Source organism: Haliotis rubra, unplaced genomic scaffold, assembly GCF_003918875.1.
Source record: "Haliotis rubra isolate DU_JTF1 unplaced genomic scaffold, ASM391887v1 Scf221, whole genome shotgun sequence".
NCBI lineage: Eukaryota > Metazoa > Mollusca > Gastropoda > Lepetellida > Haliotidae > Haliotis > Haliotis rubra.
In genome coordinates, this window is record NW_025766237.1 from 297,930 (window position 1) to 312,895 (window position 14,966).

A 14,966-nucleotide genomic window follows, 5' to 3' on the forward strand; every position below is an offset into this window, starting at 1 on the left:
AGGATGGATTCTAAGTACCAAGTTTCTAAATAGCCAGTTTATTATTAACTAGTTTTCAAATATGCAAGTTTGTAAGTAACAAGTTTTAAATAGTAATGTCAGAGAGGTATAAGATTTATTTTTAAAACTATTTCTTGTTATTGGCAAGACAAATTACTGTTGTGTGGGGTTTAAGAGACTCACTGATATCCAAGAAACTTGCTATTTAGAAAATTACCTTTCTTATTTAATCTAAAACCATGTCTGCTATTTTCAATTTTGATGCTTTTTTTCTGAAAGTCATTATTCGTCTTTCAGGGAAAAGAGTTATGGGAAAACTTACCACTGGAACACATTTTTGAGAAGGTGATGAAGCTTCTAGATTCTGGTAAGTACACTTGTGCATGATTTCCTGATGTTGAACTTTCCTACCTTAATACTGAAATACAATTCAAAATGTAATTTATCCAAGAGAGTTGAGTTGAGCTGCTTCATGATTAAAAGAATTTTTAAAAATTAGTTAATTTTCAGAAATACAATGATATCGGTTTCTCCATATTTGACCTTCACTTTGTGTGATTACGATGGAGTTTGACTTTATCGAGTGCGGACTGAACTGTGTGAACAATGAAGCAAGTTAGCTTCTAGGAGTTTGTATAGCTCTTTCTTGTATGATTTTCCCTCAATTTTATACAGTATGTCTTATTTCAAGTATACTCAGGAACACAACAACTACAGTCCGTTTGAGTCAGAAACGGACCGATGAATAGCAAATTTTATCATTGTACAAAATTGCCACATAAATATAAATAGTATGTATCCTCTCATTTAAGAACTGCAGTAAATAATTATATTTTCTTTTGGGACACCACCAAAATGGATTTCTTTAAAAAAATGTCATCATTATATTACTTTTCAGGGGAAGAGTGCAGAGAAAGGGACAGCCATCTTTATTGATTCATTGCTGTGCCGTCTCCATCCTTTCTACCTGGCTGTCCCTTTCTCTTTAATGAAGTTAATTACTGTTCAAGACTTGGAAAAAGCCAACATGAAGGATGTGAGGGAGAGATTTCAATGTGCTGTGTCTTGATATGACCTTTTCCAAGATATTTGAAAACCAAGACTAAAAAATGAAAGTGTCCAAATAAATTAAACAAATGTTATTACATTATTCCTGCCTGGTTTTTCCCAGGGATGTAGGAACCCTGATGTGTTTACATCTGGACAGCAATCTCAAGAAAAACATGTGAACATCAAAGTAAACTTTTCATACAATTGTGAATCATGACGTCTCATTAAACCACTCTATCATCCTGTCAGATATGATGAAATATTTCTGTCATTGCTTGCATGTTTTTGATGTGTTATTGTATCAGAATCTACATTAACTTTAAAACTGTCAATTTTCAGACATGGATCCTCTGGATGTGATATCACAAGACCAGGGCATCGAGAAACAGCTTCATGTGAGTACAGAGGGTACATACCCCTTCCAGTAACATCATGGGGTGACGTACAAATCTGGGGCTGTTGGGTAGCTCAGTGGTTACAGTGTTTTCTCGTCACGCCGAAGACCTGGGATCAATTCCCCACATGGGTATAATGAGTGAACCCCATTTCTGGTGTCCCCTGCCGTGATATTGCTCGAATATTGCTAACAATGGCGTAAAATCCAACTGACTCACTCCCTTGCATACAAATCAGGTCAACTTTGCCTATCCATAAAGGAAAAAGTGGGGTTTCTAGGTTAGCTTTCATAGTCATGATATGGTTGAATTACTGCCGATGTGACTATAAATTTTAACTCACTCACACTCCCGGCTAAAAGGCCCTGAGGAACTTATGCTTGTCATAAGAGGCAACTAAGTGGATGCAGTGGTCAAGCTTTGTGAAATGGTTGACTGTACATCATGTTATTGTTTCCCAGTTACATGAATTGATATCAATATTTTAGTTGGCCAACAGGCAATATATACTTAGAATATTGCTGAGTGTGGCAAACAAACAGGTGATAAAAAGATGCATCAATCCCCACTTATCTCAGGTTCAATATGCCACTATTGTGTTATGAAAGATTACAGATTGGGCTGGGCGACTAACGGGATCGGATGGTCAGGCTCACTGACTTGGTTGACACATGTCATTGGTTCCCAATTGCGCAGATCGATGCTCATGTTGTTGATCACTGGATTGTCTGGTCCAGCCTCGATTATTTCTAGATGACTGCCATATAGCTGGAATATTGCTGAATGAGGTGTAAAACTAAACTCACTCACTCACTCACAGATTGGGTGACCACAATAATTATCATCATACTCTGATTCCGTGATATGTTCACAAACTCCACACATAAAGGTTTCAGGCAATTTGCTCGTTGTTGAATTAATTCTGACAATTAACCTGAGCAGGGAGAAGAGTGTAGTGATACAGACATTCCCAGTGCAGAACTGCTTTCATTTGGCATGGCAGGATGCTTTCTGTTTACGGATTGAAACATTCACCCTAATTTCGAGCCTTGGTTTCTCTGTGTTCATGGAGGGGCGGTGGGGTAGTCTGGTGGTTAAAGTGTTTGCTCAGGTTCGATTCCCTACAGCGGTACAATGTGTGAAGCCCATTTCTGGTGTCTCCTGCCATGATATTGCTGGAATATTGCTAAAAGTGGTGTAAAACCATACTCACTCACTCACTGTGGTACGCAGTGGAAATTAAACTAAAATACCTATGTTTTGCAGTGGAAGTTAAACTAAACTGCCTAAATTTTGACTTACCTTTCAATCAACTAAGCGTGAAATCCCCTTTGATCAACTAAACGTGAAATCCCCTTTTGATCAACTAAGCGTGAAATCCCTTTTGATCAACTGAAACGCTGAAATCCCTTTTGATCAACTAAACGTGGAATCCCCTTTTGATCAACTGATCAACGCGTGAAATCCCCTTTTGATCAACCCCTTTTGATCAACTAAACGTGAAATCCCTTTTGATCAACTAAACGTGAAATCCCTTTTGATCAACTAAATGTGAAATCCTTTTATTCAACTAAATGTGAAATCCCTTTTGATCAACTAAACGTGAAATCCCTTTGATCAACTAAACGTGAAATCCCCTTTTGATCAACTAAATGTGAAATCCCCTTTTGATCAACTAAACGTGAAATCCCCTTTTGATCAACTAAATGTGAAATCCTCTTTTGATCAACTAAACGTGAAATCCCCTTTTGATCAACTAAACATGAAATCCCCTTTTGATCAACTAAACGTGAAATCCCCTTTTGATCAACTAAATGTGAAATCCCCTTTTAATCAACTAAACGTGAAATCCCCTTTTTAACACACTGAGAAATGTAAAATAAACTAATAAATAATGAAGATTGAACTTGATATGAAGAAACTGTCTTTCTAGTAAATGTTGAATGGTAATGGATAATTCTCCCAACTATGTGTATTTCTATTTCTATTTAATCTATACTATTCTAGTTGAAAACCTATCACTTGGAGCGAGCTACCCATCAACAACCTGTCACCAGCGCCTAAAAACTGAAAGTTTTACATCTGTTAACCGTACGCAGTCTAACTTCGCACAGAATCTCGTGCAGCATGAAAAGCTAATGTCCTTGCCACGCTTCAGGTGTATTCGTGCTATAGCAAGCACTGTGTCCGAGAACATCAGTTCTTCACGGACCCTTCAGAACACACTGTGTTCATGAAAAATATCTGCATCACTTTCACCTGTTTCTCACACTGCTAAGAAGCAGTGATAGAACTGAAACACTGCTCATTGCAGATATAACCTTTCTCACTTGCTCTCAGCAGCCCCATGTATATCTAAGACAGCAGGGCATCATTGATTTGTGGTTTATATGATGCGATTCCTGTCAGGTTAACAGTACTATAAGTATGTTGTATTTTCCTACTTTGAAGTGATTGATGACATATGTTGAAATCCCAGATGGGACTAAATCCTCCAAAACTTCTAGAATCTGTACTTTAGACTCTAGTGTAATCCCAAATATAACACATGCCACATTTGACCACTTCCTAAATGACATTGTATATTCATACATATATATTTGTTTCAATTTCAGGAACTTTCCAAAGATGGTTTAGACTTTCTTCGCCTATGTTTGACTCGGTTGCCATCTAAACGGTGAGAATTCCTCAATGCCTGAAACCAATTCCATGTCTGTTAAGAAACTTGTCTTGCCAAGCTGCCAGCTCTAAATGGTATGTTAATTCTTTTGGTGCCGAAGATATGATTATATTTTATCTTTCTGTGTGAATGTGTACAGCGTGTGAGTAACTTTGATGGTTTTTTCCTTTGTTTGAGACCAACTCCAGCAGTGAGAATATCTCAATGAGAAAGCATCCATTCTTGTTAAGAAACTGCCAAGCGTTTAAAAAAGAGGTGATTATCCACGCCAGGTGTCTGACTGATGAATTATCCACGACTGATGAAGCATTTTTATCATATCAGTTCCCGTTAGTGTGAGACACATTTCAGGCAGTAACAGGAGTGGTGGGATAGCCTAGTGGTTAAAGCATTCGCTCGTCATATCCAAAACGATGGGTACAACGTGTGAAGCCCATTCCTTGTGTACCCCACCGTGAAATTGCTGGAATATTGCTAAAAGCGGAGTAAAACCCAACTCACTCATTCACTCTCACTCACTCACTCACTCACCAACCACATCTTCTTAAATGATTATTTTGTGGCATGAAGATAAAACTCCAGTTATTCAAATGGTCAAGATTAGAGAAATATTATTTTTCCTTATCCTGACTCATGCTTGTCTTTTTCTTCTTGCGAACATAGTGGAACACTTGTATCTCCCTAATTGAAGTTTCCTTCAATTCAAAATCACTAATCAATACTCACCAAGAGTTGCCTCTCTTTGCCCCTTTTGGCGGGAAAGGTGGCGCCACCACAACCCACATGCTTCACTCTCTCCTTCTTCGCCCAGTGAGCAGGATGTGAGAGCGCCTGTGTCTCCCTACGGCACTATATCCTTTGATTATTCTTACTTAGTTACCTCTACAAGTCTCTTATAGAGGTTTAGCTAGTATCCTTCAACAATATGGTTTGATATTTATTCGTATTTACTCGTATTTACTGCTGTTTATTCGCGGTTTACGCCGTGATTGTTCAGTAGATTACGTTGATGAAAATCTGTACTGTTTGCAAGTTATGTTTTTTCTGCTGCTGATCCGCATTTAATATGCCCTAGCTGTACTGTACCATGTGCTTTCAGTTCACGTTGCAGTTTCTGTATTAATTTATCTAATTCTGCTTTTAACAAATATTTACTTTGCGTCCTGAGACGCGCAGCAGATAGGTCACGTAAACAGAGTCTAGGCATGGCTAATGCTACTGAACCCCTTGCAAGTGAACTGCTGTCGGACGACCCCCTCCCATCTGGTGTTCCGCTGGAGTTACCCTCAGAGGAGAGGCGTGGGATGCAGTCCGCCGTCTCCAAGAAGCGTCCTGCATCACTAGACCTCCCGTCGTCGCAGCCTAAGACTAAGAGGGCATCTACGTCACAACGCAGACTCCGCACCCCAGGGCAGCGTCTACTACCAAGGGGAAAACAACGCAGTCAGCAAGAACTTTCTCAGCCGAGATTGTTCCCGCCGCAGAACAGGGCCTGTATGATGAGCAGCCGCTCATCATACCTGATGTTCATCGCAAGAAACGACCGGTGTCAGCTACAGTGACGTCAGCGCAGATCCTCAATCAGCCCGATGTATCAACGCTGAGGACTAGACGAACTTCCCATGGGTCCCGTCGCTACCAACGCAGATAGGGCAGCTACTACAACTTCGCAGACCGTCCCGGGCGACCTGGTTCAACAAATTAAGAAGTTGATGGAAGACCGCTACGGACTGGAGAAGAAACAACCAGCCCAGGACCTGAGCCTTCGCGAAGGACTCCAGTTACAGACTCCAAGTCATCTTCGTCTAGAAGGTCATCGAGGGATTCCCCAAGAGCTTCGCGAGGCTATCGTCGTTCACCACAACGTAGATCTCCGCAAAGGTTACCTTACAGACGCAGCTCGTCAGGGCGTTCTCCACGTCGATCTCCTCGCCGTTCTCCACGTCGATCGCCTCGCCGTTCACCTCGTTGATCGCCTCATACGCGAAAGTCTCCAGTCAGGTCTCCTCATACGTCGCCATGCACAGTTCTTCAAGTATACAGAACTCCACCTCAGTCACCATCGGAAGAGTATCATCGGCCTCTTACCAACGCTCCGGATACCGAAGATGATGGAGGCATCATATTCTCCGACGCAGAGATACGCTACTGGATGGCCAACAACCTGGACCTGGCTTCGCCGTCTAAAGACAACAACCTGGCTCACACCTATCTCATGAGGGAGGACGACACAGACACGATCACCCTACCTCCGATTGACCCTATAGCAACGGTTCCACAGAACTTGGATACAGCTTTCCAAACAGCCACTAAAGCTCAGGCGCCGCACTTACCTCAGTTCAACGCCAAGAAGTTCTTTGCTCATACATGGACCCATTCTACAAAGCTCAAGAAATCGACGATAACTTTAAAGTCATCAACGATGCCAAGGCCAAGACGTACAAGATCGAGGATCGCAAGCTGGCTCAAGTCGAAACTATGACCAGAAGAATGTTTTTCGGCCTCAACAGATCCAGAACTATTAATGAAACTCTCATCACTAGATTCCGAGATTCTACATCAGAAGACGACAGAATGATATACTCGGCCCTCCTTATACAGAAGAAGGACCAGCAATTCTTGACGGATCACCTTTCATCCATCTCAGCAGCTCTTACTCAGGCTCGTCGTCAAGGTCACCTCACCACCTGTAGTTGGGGTGAACAGTTCACAGCACCTCTATTCACAGCCCCATGGTCAACGCCTTCCATCTTCGCTGGAGGAATTGATAAAGTCTCTAAAGAAGTCATCAAGGATTCAAGAGAAGTCCTCATGATTAAATCGATTGACACTCTGACTAGCGTCATCAAGCAGACATCACAGAGATACTCCTCGAAGATCGAAGTTCACTGGTTTACAGAGAGCACGGGACAGGAAGATGGCCAGATCCAGAGGTGGAAAGGACTCTTTTCGCCGCCCATTTGGCAACTACAGGGGAGGATCTGGAAGAGGCAGGGCACCCAGAGGCTCCCACAACTATCGACGATGAAAGACGGGTTCGAAAAGGACTGGAGTCTTCCACCCCCAGCCGTTCCTGTAGAACCTTCACAAGTGGGTGGACGCCTTCAACTGCACTGGGAGAACTGGGGAATACTACAAGATCCATATGTCTCCAACATCCTTCAACACGGATATCGAATCCAACTACAGGCCACACCTCCGCTTACAGTCAACCCTTACAAGTTCGACTTCCAGGCACAACAACTACTAAAGTTACGAGAAGCTGTTTCATCTCTCCTAACCAAGTAGGCCATAGAAATCGTGGATCAAGTAAACATCGAGCCAGGTTTCTACTCCCCAGTTTTCCTAGTGCCCAAGAAAAATTCCAAGGAAAAGTTCCGACTCATCTACAACATGAGCACGTTCAACAGGGATTATCTACGCAAACCGCCAGCGTTTCACATGATACATCTACCTCATCTACTGCACCTCGTTCGTCCGATGGACTACATGGCCAGTATAGATCTACAGGATGCCTACCTGCATATCCCGATACATCCCGACTTGAGGAAGTACCTACGGTTTACTCTAGATGGGCTACATTACCAATGGAAGGTACTACCATTTGGAATATCATCGGCCCCCTGGTTGTTCACAAGAGTAACGAAACCCATCGTCACTTACCTACATCGTCAAGGGCTACGCAGTGCGTTCTACCTCAACGACGGGATTCAAGTAGATCAAGATCCAGAGCGTCTCAAACTACAACTGAATTTCACCATCAAGCTACTAACACAGCTAGGATGGTTAGTGAATCTACTCAAGTCGGACCTAGAACCTACGCAAGACCTGCAATTTCTAGGCATTCGATTCCTCACGACACAGAATCATATCGTCGTACCAGAGGACCGATGGCTCAAGATCCAACAGACCATTCCACAAGCCTAACTCTCTCCGTTACCACTACGACAGTGGCAGAGTCTGTTGGGTCTCCTCACGTCAGCACAAGACATGACAGCCAGAAGCAAACTACAGTTACGCCCGTTACAGGTCCTCATCAATTACCTCAGACCTCATCTACTTTGGTGGACCAGGAGGTCGAATGTTTGCGAAGGCATCTATTGAACAGAGCCGGAGTTCAAAACCCATCTCTATGTAGACGCGTCGCTCCAAGGTTGGGGAGCTCATCTCGCCAACCGGACGGCATCAGGGTTATGGAACCAAGAAGAGAGCAAACTGCACATAAACAGGCTCGAAATGAAAGCAGTAATCAACGCCCTACTTCATTGGAGCACCATTCTACAGAATGCGCACCTAATGATCCACACCGACAACTCAACAGTGGCGTTTTATATAAACAAACAAGGTTCAACGAGATCATTGAACCTATTGACTCTATGCTTCCAACTGTTCGATCTGATCGACGATCTAAACATTCATGTCAGAGCATGCCACATTCCCGGAGCCAAGAATGTACTAGCAGACACACTCTCTCGGCCATATCTACTGTCACCAACGGAATCGAAACTCCACCCAGAAATCTTCGCTCAGATTATCATGGAAATAGGAGCTCCATTAATAGACCTATTCACCACTCGCTTCAACAATCAGCTAACAACATTCGTCTCACCAGTCCCGGATCCACAAGCGTGGGTCACGGACTCTCTAAGCATATCCTGGGAAGGCCTCAACGCGTATGCGTTTCCGGCGCCAGCGCTAATACCAAGGGTGTTACAGAAAATCAGACAAACTCAGAGCCTTCAACTGATTTTGGTCGCGCCCTACTGGCCAGCGAGAACGTGGTTTCCCATTCTAATTCAAGAAATCGGACAACCAATACTACAACTACCAAAGCGCTCGAATCTACTTGTACACCCTCACACAAAACAAGCGCACGAAAACCCAGGAGCATTCCAACTTCACGTATGGACTGTATTAAAGTGTGTTTAAACAAGAGAGGTTATTCAGCCAGAGCGGCAAAAGCAGTCACGCTTGCTTTGCGCAACTCTACGCGCAACTTGTATGATGACAAGTGGCACAGTTTTGAGACATACGCTGCAAAAAAGGGATTTACAGCTAGAAATGCTACACACCCTCAAGTGGCAGACTACCTTTGTCACCTACGACAAACCAAACGTCTAAAAGGCTCGACACTATCTACGTATCTCGCAGTGATAACTATGAGAACGGGTGTCAAGGTAACGAAAACGCCTGAGTTACTGGCCTTGCTACGTTCATTCCGATTGGAGGATCAGAAACAGAGATTTTGCGCTCCAGCATGGGATCTAAATATAGTGCTCCAACACCTCACAAGTGAGGCTTATGAACCACTGAAATCAACATCGTTCGAATTTCTGATGCAGAAAACACTGTTCCTGCTATCCCTAGCAACGGCAGCCAGAGTATCAGAAATCCATGCTCTAGACTACGAGAGAACACGTTTTGATGAGAATCAAAACACAGTGCATATGGGACTGCGATGGGACTTTATCGCCAAGAATCAAATGCCAGGTCAACCAGACAGATTATTCCACGTCCCTGCACTTTCCTCGATACTCGGACCTCATGATACGCTTGATCTATCATTATGCCCAGTGAGAGCACTCAAAGTTTATTTACAACGATCCAAAACGAGGCGAAGAAAACTCAAGCGGTTATTCATCCCTCTATCTACAGCGACTGAGACCGAAGTCTCACGTACCACGATATCGATATGGATCAGAACTGTCATACTTCGAGCCTACAAGGCTGCAGGACTCCAGGAGCATCTAATCCTCACGAAATCAGAGCACTGGCTTGACACTCGTTCTACATGGAAATTGCTCGTTGAATACCATTATGGAGGGCTGCTTTTGGAAATCTAGTCCTACATTAGTCTTAAAACCCAGTACCTATGTTACATGTACTATTGGGTCGCTTCTCCACTTTGGAGTCGCTTATTCCTATATTATTTTAATATTGTAGTACCCCCATCTATGGCAGCTGGTGGAACTTATGTATGATAGCAGCAGAAATTAATTTAATTACAGTGCCATTATGAAGTTCCCGTAGGGGGTTATTACATCTAAATCACTAATTAAAATCCAAAGTATCTGTTCCCACCTCGGATTCCGTCGGATTCTACAAGCAAAAAAGAGCATGAGTCAGGATAAGGAAAAATATGTAATTTTCTGAATAAAATTGATATTTTATACTTATCCTGACTCATGAGGTAAGCCCTCCCATCCTCCCAACATGACACTTTTGGATTTCCCTGAAAATTCAAGTGTCGGGCTCGTTAAACAGGAGAGAGTGAAGCATGTGGGATGTGGAGGCGCCACTTTTCCCGCCAAAAGGGGCAAAGAGAGGCAACTCTTGGTGAGTATTGATTAGTGATTTTGAATTGAAGGGAGCTTCAATTAGGGAGATACAAGTGTTCCACTATGTTCGCAAGAAGAAGAAGACAAGCAAAAAAGAGCATGAGTCAGGATAAGTATTAAATATCAATTTTATTCAGAAAATTACATATTTCCTACAGGAAAAGAGCTTACAATTCAATATAAAATATAAGGACCACAGGATACTGTTCTTGTGCATGATTTGTGTTGTGCTGACTACAGATCCCGTACAAGAATGGATACCCTCTCTTCTCTGCCCACCTGCGATGTGCCGACCTTGAGTTGCCAGTTCTCAATGAAGATGCCAACATCAATGGTCAGGATTACACTTTTGTTTTCCAGGATTTGTTAATTTTAGAAAAAACGTCAGGAAATATGTCCAAGATGTCTAAATGGCTTAAGCCACTGGTCATCGTCAATGATAACCTTATTTTGTTGTGGACAGTTCAGTGTATTTGTTTTGATATTCCAAATATTATGCATTATCATTTGATGATAGCTTATTTTCAAGTAAGCTGGATAATGATGCATGTTTCTGATATCGTGATTGCATATTCATATATGTCCTTATTTTTATACAAAATGAGAAATGATGTATCGTGTAGCCCATCAAATGTAACGAGTATTAGAATGTTTCCTTTTGTCTCAATCCTCAAGATCTATGTGAAGACCATTTGTCGGAAAGAAGCATGGAAGAAGTTTATTACTTGTGGAGACTCGCTGGTGGTGACCTGGAGACGGCGCTGCGGAAAGCTGGCCTCATTAAGACCAACCCTCCCATAACACTACTGCCAAGGTAAGAAACACAAAGACCTACTACGGGATATGAGGAGACAATATGTTTAGTGTAATGACAAGAGACATTGTTGTGAATTATTTGCAAAATGTATGTCAAGCTATAAGTTGGATGTAAAATTTATGAATAATTCTTTGTCATCATATATTCTTAAGGATTTGTATTGTGCAGGTAATAATAAATCCTGCAAACATCACAAAGAAGTGATAGAACATGCCAATTGTTTGCACAAAACAAACCTAATTCATTGAATCATAGGGCAATAGGCTACACTTGAAGTGTCAAGAATCAAAGTGCAGATCCATCCAGATGTGACATCACGTCAGACACAATGACATCATGATGTCTCTTCTCTTCAGCTACCAGTATGTTATGGCTTTTACAGTGATTGGACAATAAGAAAGCGAAATTTTATTATTAGTAATTATAATTTGTATTCCTCTCTGCATTAAGCTACGTGAGTCCCGAAGCGGAAGTGTACGGCAAGCCGAGGGACGATGCAGAACTCCTGGAAAATACTGTTGTCATCTTGTCACAGGAACAGCTCCGAAATGTAGGTGATATTAGTGGAAAAGATATCATTCAAATGCATACATGTAGATAATAATGTAAGGGAGATAACTCATAAGTGTATGTTAGTGTAAGGGAGATTATTCAGGAATATATATGCGATAATGATAAAGGGACACAAGCTGAGTTACAAGGGAAAGGGACAGTTGTTATTCTTCAAATGTGTAAAATTTCTTGCAAGTTCTACCAAGGTTTGTAAATGAGGGATTAGGGAATTCCAAGACAAAATACACCTGTTGCTATTGAATGGTTTTACATAAAATATAATTCTAGCATCAGAGTTTATTTCTTTGACAGAGACTGAAGGACATTGAGGAGACAGCATATTACCCTCTGCTGGAAGATGAGTAAGTTGTCTTCTGCACCACTGTATGCTGATCATTGTGAAGATTTGTTATAGTTTTAACCTGGTACAGTATCATGGTGATTACTGTGATAGACATGACAGGAGAACTTCACAGAGTGCTTATAGTGCTTTTACAATAAGTGAATAAAACAAAAAAGCAGATTGTGGTATATCAGGTCAGATGTTTATTCAATCTCCTAGCAACATCATACCAAAAGACAGTACTTACTATTCCTTGTTTGTCATTCAGAAGTATCCTCATGTCATTTGTTTGGGATGCATAAGAACATCCATTATTTTTTCTTATCCTGACTCATGCTTATTGCTTGTCTTCTTCTTCTTTGCGAACATAGTGGAACACGTGTATTTCCCTATTGAAGTTCCCTTCAATAAAAAATCACTAATTAGAACTCACCACGAGTTACCTCCCTTCCACAAGCGCGGGAACGAGGGCGCCAACTCCACCTATGTGCCTCACACTCTCCTTCTTTGCCCAGTGAGCAAGACGTGAGAGCACCTGTGTCTCCCTGCACACTATATCCTTTATTTATATTTAGTTTGTTACCTCTTATATTCATCTATAGAGGTGTAATTAGTATCCTTATTCAACATGCATTGATAATTATTCGTGTTTCTGCTGCTTGATTCACGGTTCGCCGTGTTTGCTCAGCAGTTTGCGTTAATAAAAAATCTGCACTGTTTGTAAATTACGTTACTCTGCAACCGATCCGCAATTAAAATGCCCTAGTTGCATATCTCCATGCTCTATTGTTTCACGCTGTAAATTATGTATTAATTTGTCTAATTCTGCCTTTGATAAATATTTATATTCCGTCTTGTGACGGATGGCAGATAGATCTCGGAAACAATCTTCAGTCATGGCTAATAGATCAGAGTCAGATATATCCTGAGTTACCTTCGGAGATAAGTTGGGACGAGTCCGCTATATCCTAGAAGCGACCTGCATCCCAGGATGTTCCTTCATCACAATCTAAGACTAGAAGAGCTTCCACGCTCGCCTCAACGTGCGCATTCAACCCCCAGGTCTACAGCCGTCTAAAAGGGAAATCCACGAAGGCTACTAAAAAACTTTGCTTCTGATATTCAGAATTATGTTTATATGATGATGACATTCCGATTATCATTCCAGATGTACGTTATCAGAAGTGACCGGTATCGGCTACCGTCACTTCAGCGCAGATCAACATGCAACCAGAGATGCCTACGCTGACGCCGGAGATTATAACTGAGGGTCCCGTCACTATCACAGAGAGGACACCCTCAACGCCAGCGCAGACCATCCCAGACGACCTGGTCAACCAAATCATGAGACTGATGGAGGACCGTTACGGTTTACAGAGGCCCAAGAGCCACGGGCCCCAGAGCCCAACCCATAATAAGTCATACAGGGCCCCAGAGCCCGCCTTGGCTTCGCGTAGGGCCCCAGAGCCCACAAACACGCCTCCGCGAAGGGCAATCCAGCCCATAGCGAACACTTCGCTAAGGAAGTCCCAGGCCGCCTCCGCGAAGGAGCTAGAGCCTCACCAGTTGCGAGGGACATCGCGGAGGAGGAGCGCTTCGCCTAGCCCACACCCTGTAGAACACAGAGGTCGTTCGCGAAGCAAGCGCTCATATATTGAACCTCCGCGAAGGAGCTAGAGCCTCACCAGTTGCGAGGGACATCGCGGAGGAGGAGCGCTCCGCCGAGCCCACACCCTGTAGAACACAGAGGTCTTTCGCGAAGCAAGCGCTCATATATTGATCGGACTCTAGACACTTCGCTAAGGAAGTCCCAGGCCGCCTCCGCGAAGGAGCTAGAGCCTCACCAGTTGCGAGGGACATCGCGGAGAGGAGCGCTTCGCCGAGCCCACACCCTGTAGAACACAGAGGTCGTTCGCGAAGCAAGAGCTCATATATTGATCGGACTCTGACTAGATACTTTCGCGAAGGTCGCGAAAGGCTAAGTGGCTCCAAGTCTACTTCACCCAGAAGATCTAGAAGGGATACTTCGAGAGCTTCACGAAGTCCCCGGCGTTCGCCGAGGAAGTCTCCTCCAAGGTCTCCATATACTAGCCACTCGTCATATATTTACAACACAGAACGTCGCTGTATTATTTTATCAACAGATGAAGAGCCTAATTAAGGATCTTCAAGCCGACTACCTACACCATGGCATCAACGACGTTTCGTAGATCTTCACAGGAATCAACTTTTCCGTATAGATTGCTAGGTATGCAATCCCGGACTACGATACGATTATCTACATGTGTGACCATTACGCAGATCTGCAGACAATTCAATAACGAAATTGAACAGCAGCCTTGTTACAGCGAGTATAACTCATAATCGTCAACGATTTCTGAGAAGAAATATGTACAAGTTCAGCTTTAATTCTACATTTATGACGATACATTCATGTATACAGTCTACAAGCTGACAATTTGCAAGTTTTATTGGACCTTTATATAAGGAAGTCGGAATTATCTTCAAGACTGAAGTTACTTTCACGACAGCCAGGAAAATAACCTACCCAGCATTAATATTACAGAGCGAGGTATTTCGCTCCGGAGGTTCGCGCGTTTACCATTAACCCTTGAAACACGTGGTCACTCGGGTAACTTCGGGAAGCTACGGTGAAGACCGACGATTGTTCTAATATCAACGACGGCACTATATTATACAAGGTTCCTTTTCCTGCTACACCGGTGACATCACAGCGCGGGTACTCTACAGAATCAAAATGCCTTGTTCTGATTGGACCGCGATGGACAAA

At 42.8% G+C, this 14,966-nt stretch overlaps 1 protein-coding gene across 1 annotated transcript in view; it reads left to right on the forward strand.

The window, feature by feature from the left end:
* The window catches only part of LOC124277435 (TBC domain-containing protein kinase-like protein), a 38,965-nt gene that overhangs the window by 7,538 nt on the left and 16,461 nt on the right, over positions 1-14,966 (forward strand). Inside the window, 11 exon segments of the mRNA XM_046713134.1 lie at positions 298-367; positions 1,390-1,445; positions 4,061-4,122; positions 4,303-4,315; positions 5,799-6,126; positions 6,264-6,445; positions 6,966-7,160; positions 10,704-10,797; positions 11,139-11,277; positions 11,731-11,830; positions 12,145-12,194. Of these exon segments, the coding sequence (XP_046569090.1) occupies positions 298-367; positions 1,390-1,445; positions 4,061-4,122; positions 4,303-4,315; positions 5,799-6,126; positions 6,264-6,445; positions 6,966-7,160; positions 10,704-10,797; positions 11,139-11,277; positions 11,731-11,830; positions 12,145-12,194 (1,289 nt within the window).